Source organism: Diorhabda carinulata, chromosome 8, assembly GCF_026250575.1.
Source record: "Diorhabda carinulata isolate Delta chromosome 8, icDioCari1.1, whole genome shotgun sequence".
Lineage (NCBI taxonomy): Eukaryota > Metazoa > Arthropoda > Insecta > Coleoptera > Chrysomelidae > Diorhabda > Diorhabda carinulata.
In genome coordinates this window covers 21,462,118-21,474,611 of record NC_079467.1, presented here as the reverse complement: position 1 = coordinate 21,474,611, position 12,494 = coordinate 21,462,118, and the positions used below count along the sequence as shown (strand labels likewise).

Sequence of the window (12,494 nt, the reverse complement as noted above, 5' to 3'; positions counted from 1 at the left end):
ATTATCCAATTAATTTCAAAACGATTCATCACTGTGAAAAATTTTTTATAGAATCACCTATCAGCTATAATATTTATAGACGAAAATACTGATTTAAATATATATTTGCAAACTAGTAGTATTTGGTATACAATTTATTGATCCACATAACTCGTTCTCTACATGTTTTGTACTTTTTACGTTGAGATATTCGACCCCATTCGGAAGGTAGTAGAATTATAAGGGTTGAAAAAAGATAAACGAAAAAGGGAAACACAGAGAACAGCAAACTACGTTACCGGGATTCGAATTTCCACTTTTCGAATGTAGATGGGATGAGCGTTGTATTTACAGTTGAAATACTCATTTATTTAAGGGGTTATGTTCAATATTTTCTTTGGAATGAAAGGGATGAAACTCTATCAATTATATAGACACGTTAGTGTCTACTTTACATAAAAAGAAATAATAAAACAGTTATTGTTATAAGTGGGATTTTGGATGTCTTGTAGAACAAAGAAAAACTATTTATTCAATGTTTTAGTAAATGGCTGCCCGTTCTTGTAATAATGAAAATTATATGTATAAAGTGTAAAGCTTACATTTACTAAAAAATGTCTTGGAAAAATTACAGTTATTCAAAAAAAGTCTCTGCAGAGGTACCAACTATCAAAAAATTGACAAAAAAATGCGTTTATCAAATAAAATTCTCTAGGAAAGTTTCTAGCGAGTCTAATACTCAAAAAATGGTTTCAAAAAGTGATTATAAAGGTTGCATTTGATTAAAAAGTCTGTAAGAAATCTTTCATTAGTAAAAAAAGCTTGGAAAGAAAAGAATTATCGAAAAACGCGTTTTGGAAAATTGCGTGGAAAGGAAACACTTATCCAAAAAGTGTCTATCAGATATCAGTCTTCTATATATCAAAAAAAAGTGTAGAATACTTTAACGGTGAGTGTTAATAATTCTTAATTTTATGTATATACATTTGAACACATTACAGGTTCGTCTCAGTTGGGTACTGAAACGTACCTATAGATTGAAAATAATTTTTTCGGTTCAATAGGGCTGCTAAGGAACCACAGTAATTTGTTGAGAGATGTTTCTGATGGTTTCTAATTTCTCAACAGTATTTTTTGCTAGAAAACAAGAACGATTAGATTACAGATTCACGGCTCAACTATGATTGTTAAACATGCCCTTCTATCTTCTACCGATCGCGGTAAAGAGGTCCAGAAAATTATGAACAAGTGACTCAAAGTATGCCAGTATGTCTTTAAACTGTTGCTTCTTAAATACAGAGCGAAAAGCAAATGTTCGAATCCAAAACTTTTTTCCAGAATGGGTAAGTTTGTTTGAAGTGCACCGAATGCAGAGATTTCATCTGTTTATCAACGCCATTAAGAATAACAAGTTTTGTATATATTAGTCAATGTCTTTAGCAAAATTAAGAATCATCAAGCTACCTCTATGAACCGTTGTTTACAGGAGTTCCGTAGAATTTAATGTTTAACAGCCCAAACAAATATTTTGCATCGGTGTGAGACTTGGTGATGTCATTTGGCCGCCATGATCATGAGTAAAGATACCGTTGGACTTTTTTTCGGATACTTAAAAGAAAAGGTTACCTCAATTATGTCACCAGAGCCTTGATGAGGATTCGCCGATATTTTTTTTCACAAGAAAAATAAAAAACTTAAGCACGTCCTCAAGTAGATCCTCGAAACTAAAGTTACTAGGAACGGGATGTCAGCGTACATCGACCACCTTTTCTTGAAGATGCTTAGACGTGTGCGGGAGTGTGTTCAGTTAAAGTGTCAACGTATAATCAATTTTTTCAGTAATAAAATTTATCAATTACACAGTGGAAAGGTTCAAACCATTTTCATTACTTCAATCTATTACATTATAGAAAATATTGTTTTGTAATATCTATTATTTTCCAGTCTACATTTATTTAACGGATCTAATATATTAACCTCGTTACCACAACATGTACACTTGTACATTATGTAGGAGTTTCTAAGGTAATTTCCCAGCCTATATTTTGTCCTTATAAAAATATAATTGGTTCGAGTGAAATCGTCTCATTTGAATTGATATCTGCCATTTGCAAACAATACAACTATGCATTCGTGAATATTAGGGATTGTCACGTATGCGCATACCTTTAAGATTGTTGCATATTTCTTTAAAATTACTTTGTGAAAGTTACATGAAACTAATGTAATGACAAGTCGCAAAATGAATAAATATATGGCAATATTATAAATAATATACAAAACTAGTTTGAGTTAAGGAAATTGTGGAGGTTACATTGTTACAAAATCGTGTGAAATTTGTTAACCGAAAAACAGATATTTAAAAAATGAATCGTTAAGCCCATATTAAATAAAAAAAACGAATTCTCGATTACAAGTAGATCTAATTGATCAGTTGTGTACTATGTCCAATGAAAAGTAAAACTGCTGAAAACATCGCTAGGAATCTAATAGATATTTTCTTTATTGGGGGCTCGATCTAATCGTAATTATTGGTAGGGAATTTGCAATCAAAGTATGGTAAAAAAGTTTGTCTCGGAGAGCTAGTTCACTTTCAAAAAGGAACGCTACACAGAAAAAGAATGCTACTAAACAGCATACAATTATGTGAAGATGAAGATGAATGTCAACTGATTTAAAGTTCCATTCCATCCTGGGATATAAGCAGCAGAATAAATAGTTTAAAAACTTGACCTATATCGGAAAATAGTTGGATGGAATTCAATAAATTCATTGGAAAAGTAACCACAGCAATTTTTCAATGTATAAGCATCGCAGTAATAGCTTCTGTCGGCCCAAACACACGTTGATATAGGAAAAACGAAAAAAAGTTATAAACGCGCTGGTTAACGTGAATTTTCTACATCAAAAGGACTCATTACTGATTTTCAGAGAAGCAGGCGGAAGTGAACAAAAAAAAAATAGAAAATGTATTAGAGAAGTGTGCAGAAGCTGATTCAGTGGCGTCAACCGGAAACAAACGTGAATTGGTTACAGAAAATTGTGTCAATCAGAAGATTGTACTTGAAATTAATGTTATTTGTTATTGTTTTCGTTTATTTGAAATATAATATGGAAACGTATTACTCTTTATAATTGTGAATAATGGTTATCTGGAAATGCTGGAAGATTTACGTGGACAAATGGACGACGATTCAACACTCGCGAATATCCGTCATTTCATGTAGGATGGAGGTTCATGTGAGGAAGAACCTGAATGTTCATTTTTGAGAATGTATAAGCAGACGATGATTCGTGATCGTGAGTGGCCCGCACAGTCATGTGACCTGACACCCTGTGATTTCTTCCTGTGGGGCCTTCTCAAGGCCAGACAACAGGACCATGCACCCTTCCTGAACTGTAATTGAAGAAGAATTTGAAAGTTTTTCGGACAGCTTGACATGCCTCTGTTGAGAAACGTTGCCGTATCTGCTTCGCACTCAAAATGAGCTTCAATTTGAACACTTACAGAAACCCTTTTGTAATTTCGACATTGCATTTTTTTCTCTTAATGCAAATTTGATGCCAGATCAACTTATTCTGGTCGCAGTCAGAAATATCGCAACATAATAAACATGAAGATGTACATTCATTAAAAAAATTTAAAAAAGATTTGGAAATAGTGGATTTTGCTTCAGTATAGTATGAAAGAAAATTAAAAAAAAAATCACATTTCAACGGTTATTGATATTATTGGAAACGAACTCCGTTAGATTTGTTTTGAAATTATTGGTTCTCAATACGGTGTGAGAAAGAAATTTGGATACCCGTAGGTATTTGAAAGGGAGAAATAAAAACATAGAAAACATTCACATACAATCAACACTCTGATCTGAACAAATACGAAGCAAATGAAAACCAAACAAAAACGAAGTACGGAATGGAAACAGTTCCGTATTCAGAAAATTTGTATTACTAATGAGATAGTCATTCTCTCTTCATTCTCGTTAATTGTTTTAATTCGGGTTTCAAAATAGACTTGGGTTGATACGTCTTATGAATATTCAAAATATTTATTAATGTTAAGAAATCAAAATACAATTTTAATTCGGTTTTTGGCGCTTTGTTAACTTTACAGAAAATTTTGCAGAAATCTTTTGAGGATTATCATTTTGTTTCAGTGCAAGGCACTTGAATTCCCAAAATACGAGATATGGTAGGTATATGGTATAGTTTAAAACTTGCGGTAATGGTCATAATGATAAACTCATCTGCTTAAACGATGACCGCTCGATTACTAATATACAGTAGCTCTATAAATAATCAATTATTTAATAAATAATTAATTGAAAATGTCACTAGTACTTTACTACCACTATACATATATATGATTGACAGTGAAGTGAATGTGTACAAACATAGAAGACCTAACGACGGTTCAGCAATTTGTCCATAGTAAAATTGAGCGCAAATACAAAATCACTAACATCCGTGCCGCCTCCGTTGTACGAAACGTTTGACTATCAACACGGCGACCGTTGCGGCGAAATAACGACGAAACGAGATGTGGTTGCCAAGCAACGAGCTGACCAATGGCCGCAACGCCGATAACCAATCTTGGATCTCATTTTTCGCATGGCCGCCCCCGACTAGGATTACCGCCAGGCGGCAATTAGTGCCACCACTACGAGCGGCTACGATTGCTTGCTGCGATGCCGATGCCTTTTTTATTTCGTACGCGTGTGTACGAATTATTGGATTTGTTTTTTTTTTATTTTCGGTGGCAACCAAAGGAAATTAGAAAGCAAAGCGAAATTGGCATTTTCGAACTTACAGCAAGTAACAAAGGGTGTTTCACAAGAAAATGGTGCGATCGTAATTGTATAATCGTTAGACGATGTATGGGCACCGAAACAGAAAATGGAACAGGCAAATTATCGAATAATAAGAAAAGTTTAATTTTACATTTAAGGAGAATCTAATAAAAAAGTGCTTCTTCTGTAAACTATTCTCAATTTCTTTTTCCTGCGGTTTTTTAGTTTCAATTACCCCATCCAGGTTTTTTAAAAATTTTTACATTATCTCTTTTTTTATATATTTTAGCTAATTTAGCACGAATAAGTTTATGGTGTAATTAATTCCTTCTAAATGTCTTTTACACAATTTAGCTCTGATTTTTTGATTATACAGGGTCGGGCAAAATAGGTGGAGCATCAAATTTGTGGCTTAATCATTAGTCTTATCAAAAATTTTCTTATTGTCAACGGATAATTTATTTAAATGCATGATATAATTTTGCTGAGTTTAATGATACCAAGTGTAATGGGCTTAACAAAATCAAATTCAATTAGTAGTACCATATCCAAGTAATTATCGCAGTATGCCGAACAATTTTTATCAATTTTGATGTTTGTGTTAAATCACATTTATTTCGAATTTGTCAAACGTTTATTTGAATAACACACTTAAGTTTGTCCATTTTGTTTTAGTTGTTTTTTTCGAGATTAATACAATATTAATCATATCGGAACTAACTAAACGTGAACGAATTACTTTATTGCTCATTGTGGGTTTTGGAACTACAAGAAGTTCTCGATTTGTTCAATGATGTATATCCTGACAGAATCTCTCATATTTCCAAGCCTACAGTGTTTCGAAGTTCGAGGAAATTTAACGAAACTAGAGTGGAACGAAAAACAGTCACAAATGAAGATAATGAACTTTGCAAATCGACATTCGACGAAGTTTGTACGTAACATCCATAAAATCTGAATGTTGGTGTGGAATAGATGGAGGAATAATAATTTATGAGAAACACATCAAATTGATCATTTACAGTTATCAGAAAACAATTTATTTCAGTAGTTTAGTGATCTATAGCATTATGTTGCTAGGGTTAGACAATACCTGAACTGTATTTTTTAGTAGAAGAAGTAGAAGATTGAATCAGAACCTATGTGTAACAACTAAAATGATTCGCTAAGACCATTTTTTGACAGATTAAGATACTGCCATGCAACCGACAGTTTTCACTTTGAACAAATATTGTAAATAAATTTTCTATTATTGTTACCATTACCTTACCATTGAATTTGATGTTGTCAAATCATAATTTCTAATTCAGAGACTTACTAAAACAATAAATTCTACTTCTACTCAAAAAATTTACAAATACGGGGGAATACATTTAAAATAATACTCGAAGATGTCATGTCTCAAAAAAAATGTCAAATAAACAGAAAATTTTCAAATACCGTTACATAGAAGTCATAATTAAGCCACAAATTCCACCTATTTTACCCAATTTTGTACAATGAATTAATTTGGTTGACTCCTATATGTCCATTTTCACATATTTTGTAAACACTGTTATCAAAATAAGAATTATATATAATTATAACAAGATTTAAAACCCGAAAAGAACAGTCAGGTGGAATATCCTCAAAAACATTTTTGATGTAGAAAACTGAGAACATTATGTCCACTTACAGGTATTCTTACAGAATTTCATAAAGTCAACACCTATGTTGTATATACTGTAAACTACAAAAACATTAATATTATAATTTACATCAATTCTTACCTGTGATTAAGATCAGGTAGTTCCTGTTTGGGTCCAGGGGTAACGATTGCGGGGTGTGACGTTAAATGAGGCGGGTGGGGTGATAAACCGGGATGTGGTTGTATCAACCCGGTTGGCGAGAATCTGTAGAAATCGCTGGGCAAACTGCTCGTAGAGATGGGTAACGTGCTGGGGTAAGGACTTCGGAATCCCGCACCTGGCGATAAGGAATACATACTGGGAGTGTGCCTAAAATATAAAAAAAAAACTTTACATGGGAAGTCAAAAATAACAATAATATATTATGGAAAGAGAAGAGGCAGTGACTACAAATATATCGAAAGAGATACTGAACTTTCGTTCGTATTTAGTTCCAATACACCTCGATTCTACCAAGAATACAATTTATTATTTTTCGTGACTTTTTCTTTGCAGTAAATAGACGTCTCGAAATTTTTCGTCCCCTAATGCTTTTTTTTCCGAATCAAAACTTCATCACGAATCCACACACTTTTTCAAGAGCGCGATAACACCCCTTTCCCGAGAGATTTTTTCATGGAATAGTGGACTCTTTGTGGCCGGACCAAATCCCATTTGCTCGCAATTAAAGAGTGTACGACAAAGCCGATTACGAAAAAAGGAGCAAACACGGGAAATAGAGACGGGCGATACGAGATTTCCTGATTAAAGGGAACAAATGAAAAGACGGGCTAACAATTTACCACCTGTGACATTACTAGACCGCCGTATTGTCTAGTTGAATTGCGTCTACAGGATGGTGAAGTTGGAAAATTTTAAATTCATTCTAATTTCATTGGTAATTAGTTGATCCCGATTTTGTAGTTGGAGCTTTTTGACTAAAAAGAATGGTTCACTCATTGTTTTAATCGCATTTTGATTATATCAATTCTCATTTTTTTAAAACAATAATACGTTTTCTTACACTCATATAACAATGTTGGTTTGCTTATGAATTATTTTCATATGAATAGGCAAGCGACGATACAAGATATTTATGTTCAAAGTCTATCTACATCAATAATTCACTTTTGAAACCGAAGTACCCGCAAATTCCAGCTTGAAACTAGTCATTGGAATGCTTTCAAAACATTGATCAACTGCTCTTTCTAAATGTTTTTTTAGGTTAAAGAATAACCAGAAATTACACATGTCCAAATCAGGCGAATGTAATGAATGTAAAATTAATTATCTGCCGTTGAAAAATTGTTTAAATAAATAAGAAAAAAATTACAAAAGACACGCCCGTTTTTATAATAGAATAATCATCATCGCCCAAATCAAACTTATTATTCTTTAAAATTTTGGTGGTAAAACAAATTGTATTGATTACAAACAGAATTTGAGTATATAAAAAAAAATAAAATGAAATTTTTACTTACCAACTCGCCACCTGTGACATTTCTGGACTGAGCATCGGATATGGGTATTGTCCAGCTGAGAAAGGGTACATAGGGGGTCGTGTGAGCCCTGAAATAAAAAAAAGAGCGTTGATTATCTTTTGATTTATATATTGAATGTTTTTTTTTAATTTGTTAACATCATAAGTTAGTTCATAAGTTAAAATTTTGTGGTAAATTTGGCAATAGCCGTATTATCTTGATTATCGTTTTAAAATTTAAGGAACAATATATTTTTTAAGCTACCCCATCCCATGCAGCATATTCGCGTACGTGATATTGACAATATTTGTTTTCGTGAGGTTTTGAATTTCAAAAACGGACTTATAATTTTCTTCTACAGACGTCAAGGAATGGCATTGTTTTCGCATTTATAACAATATACTTTAATATCATCTAATTTCATCCCCAAAATAGATAATTGAAATTCAGTTCGCGATATTTTAGTTTTGGGGGTTGAAAGCAACTGAGGTGGTGATATCACTTGAACACTAAAATTTCCTACATAAAATCTTCCACGTATTCTTCAGCCAAAGACGAAGATTTTTATTAAAGTAACTTGAGGTAATACCAAAAGATATATTGGTTTACAACTGACAAATTTTTCACCCCACAGATTTTTTTCTTTAAGTGCAACTATTAAATATCGTCTCTCGAAAATTCCATTATTTTATATTAAAAATATCAGACACTGAAAAAGCGACGCGAACAAAAATTCACTATGAAATAATTGTCCACAACTGCCATTTCATTCTCATGTTATGGTTGAATAAAAAATGGACAAGAAATTAACGAGAATGAATGTAAAACAAAAAGTATAATGAAAATAAAGAACACTGAGAGTGAAGCGAGAAAAGAAAAAAGAAAAAACCAGAAATGGAAAGAGAGATAATGGTAAGTAGAAAGGTACTCGAAAAGATAAACAGACAAAAAGAAAAAAGGAACACAAATAGAAGAAAAAATAAAAAAAAATACATAAATGAAGCTAAATGACTAAAGAGAGAAGAATTGATGAATATATATATATATATATATATATATATATATATATATATATATATATATATATATATATATATATATATTAATCGGATTTAAAACGTTCTTCACCGTCTTCCGATTCCCAGTTTCCATTTTTCTCGATCTTCCCAAAGATCTTCCAATCCTCTCTCTCGAATATCCTTCTCGATACCTTCTCTCCAGCTTAATCTTGGTCTTCCTCTCTTTCTTCTTCCTTGTGGTGTCCAATTTAAAATTTGTTTGGGTATGCGGTCTTCAGGCATTCTTTGGACATGTCCGTACCATCTTAACTGATTCACCCTAATGTCTTCCGTAATCGTATGTTGCACTTTCATGATCTCCCTGATTCTGTCGTTTCTTATTTTTTCCAGTCTTGATATTCCTGCCGCGCGTCTCCAATAATCCATTTCTGTGGCTTCAAGCATTTTGACTGTTTTTTCTTTTAGAGGCCAGACTTCGCTACTATATGTTGTTATACTTTTTATTATGCTATTGTATATTCGATGTTTGTTTTCCTTGGATATTTGTTTGTCCCATAATACACTATTTAGTTGTCTTATTGCTTGTCTTCCTTGGTTATTTCTTTGTGTTATTGCTTCATCTAATCTTCCATCATTAGTGATGATCATACCTAGGTATTTGTATTTTGTACAATAACTTATTTTTTGTTGTGTTTCTTCAAGTATTAAATTTTGTTGTTCTCCTCCAATACACATATATTCCGTTTTACTAAAATTTACTTCTAGACCCCATTTCCTGTATTACTGTACTAGCTTTCTTGCCATATATTCTAAGTCTTCGGAGTCCTGTGCCAAGATTATTTGGTCATCTGCAAAACACAGGGTATATAGTGTGGAATCGATTAGTGGAATGCCCATGTTCTTACATTTCCTTTTCCAGTGTGCTAGTGCGTGTTCCAGGTATATCTTGAAGAGTGTGGGCGACAGACAGCATCCTTGTTTTAACCCCTTATTGATGGAGAATCCTTTTGAGATCTTGTTTCCTATTTTTACTTGTGATTTACTGTTTTCATAAAGCTTTTGTACTGCTTTTATTAGGGCCGCATTTATATTGGTTCTTTCCAAGGCATTCCATAGTTTTGTTTGCGGTACGCTGTCATATGCTTTTTTAAGGTCAACATACAAAAGGTGGAGTTCTTGATTTTGGCGGTTTTCTTATCAATTATTTGCGAAATCGTAAATAAATGATGAAATTGATGAATACTTTAGTAATTCACTTTAAATCTAATTCGATCTAAAACATTAACACTAACTATTTGTTTACAAGTCATCTTTAACTAATTAAACAAAAATTTTAATGTATACGTCGACAACAAATACTCCAACACCCTGTATGGCTCCCAACGACCACGTTTCGAGTTCCAACGTGACACTTTCACGTCTCAAAAGGGAGTTTCGACTAATTGAAATGGTTGATTGGCTATTTTTGCAACGGAGGCCGTAAAAGTATACGAAAAACGGTCAGAGTCTTTCTTTTGCAAACTGGCAAAGCGGCCGCTCGAAAAAGCGTTGAACCGTACACAGGACCGGGCTAATATTTTAATTAATTCCAAATTGGTGTCTCGTGTTACCAATGGGTAGAACAAGTTCAGAATGTTGAGGCAATATGCAACATTGGCGATGATCTTGCTAAATAATTCATAACTTTTTGCTTCAAAGAAGAAAAAAATACACTAGAGGATACGTTGTGTGATCAAACTATTGCTTTTCATCGATTTACGAAAGAGATTTAAAGTTTCTTTTATATTTGAGGACGTTTTACCTGTTTTCCTAGACTCATTCGATTAATATTGGTATGTAATATTCAATGTTGATTGTTTTGTCAAATAACGGATGCCATACCTTGCCCCTAGCAATGTTTGAGTTCTTTGGTCGCTATAGGCGTTTTTTAGGTAACAATCTTTGATGAAAGAGTGAATAATGAATCTATCGATGTGAAAAATTCTGTTCCGAATGAATAAACAGGATGACCAAGCAGGGCACCCATTTATAATAAAACTTTCTCATGTACCATTGCATTATTTACACTTCGAAAAGGGAAATATCTTCTGCTTGATTGTAAAGAAAAAATAAAATTCTTATCTACAAATCTGTCATTAAACCTTCATGGACATATGGAATTAGGCTGTGTGATTGCGCTACAAATTATCCAGAGATCCCAAACGAAGATACTCCATCAACTAATAGATGCTCAATGCACACCATTTACGTGGACCTGGGAGTGCCCATAGTACATGAATTTATCGAAAACAGAATCATCAAACATCATAAAATCAAAGCGATAAAAGAAAAATTGGCTAACAGACCTAGTATGAGGTATGAGAGGTTACATCACTGGATGCCAATCTCATCAAGATACTATAAATGCTGAATTATCTAGCAAATTAACTGAAAGAATGACTTCTGATACCTCACGTCCTCTCACGCAACTGCTCAAAATCATTTTTCAAAAATACTTTTATAATTTGATCTAGCAGAGAGTTCGATCATCTTCATTCGTTTTTTGACCAGGTTTGAAGTGTGCGTATTACCTTTTAAACGTTGTTGCCGAAGAAAGTAGAGTCTTTGCTTTGTCTGCACACCAAAAAAAAAAACAGTGTTCAACCAATAAACGAAAATTGTTTTAGCAAATATATCGTCACTCGATCTTCAATATTTCGATTAAAACGGTATCAAATGTGAATTTTTAACAAGCATATTGTAGCTTGAACTAACGGTGCTTTTATATGCAATGCTCGGAATTTATTCAATGATGTATTTTCTACTTTAAACAGAAGTTGTATAATTTTTTATAAAAAAGTGTTGTTGGTTTTTTTAATTTAAATATCAACAACAAAACGATATCAGTTTTTTATTCTATCTATCGTAGATCTGGATTTTGCATTGTTCAATCGGTTATCTTATTCATCTCAACGTTCTTAGATATACTACAAGCATTTAATAGTTATTTTTGATTTGCGTCAAGCGTTATATAATTTTTATAGTACGATAAATCATTAAACTCAATATAAGCTTGACTTTCGACGACAACCCTCTTCATAGGCGCAAAATTCCTATCCAGCGATCATCCTCTTGAAGTTGAGAACAGTTAAAATCTCTAGAGGACAGATCTGGAGAATACGGTGCATGCGGACACAATTCGAAACCTAATTCATGCGATTTTGCCACCGTTTTTAATGAATTGTGACACGGTGCATTGTTTTGATGAAATACCACTTCTTCTTACTCAAATGAGACCATTTTTCTACGATTTCGTTCTCCAATAATTCTATATAACAGTCGACTTAGTTTTTCTACTCAGAATCATCAATTCCTTGTTGCTTTTGATCGATTGGGAGCTCGCGCGGCAATATTATAGCTGTCAAACTTATACACGTCAAATTTTTTTATCATCGTAATAGGCAGTTCATTCACTTTTTGATTCAACCAACAATTTCTGAAAGTTATTTGAGGTTCGATTTGCTTGTGTTAAATTTATTTGAGATTAGAGAGGTATGTTGAATATAACGAAACGAA

The 12,494-nt window shown here is 33.0% G+C and overlaps 1 protein-coding gene across 6 annotated transcripts in view; it reads right to left on the bottom strand.

Moving 5' to 3' along the window:
- Positions 1-12,494, bottom strand: part of LOC130897431 (protein pangolin, isoforms A/H/I/S) — a 369,634-nt gene that overhangs the window by 29,417 nt on the left and 327,723 nt on the right. For all 6 annotated transcript variants that reach the window (XM_057806274.1, XM_057806275.1, XM_057806272.1 and 3 more), the window contains exons 5-6: positions 7,921-8,008; positions 6,542-6,769 (exon numbers count right to left, since the gene is read on the bottom strand). In XM_057806274.1, the coding sequence (XP_057662257.1) occupies positions 6,542-6,769; positions 7,921-8,008 (316 nt within the window). The remainder of the gene's footprint in view (positions 1-6,541; positions 6,770-7,920; positions 8,009-12,494) is intronic.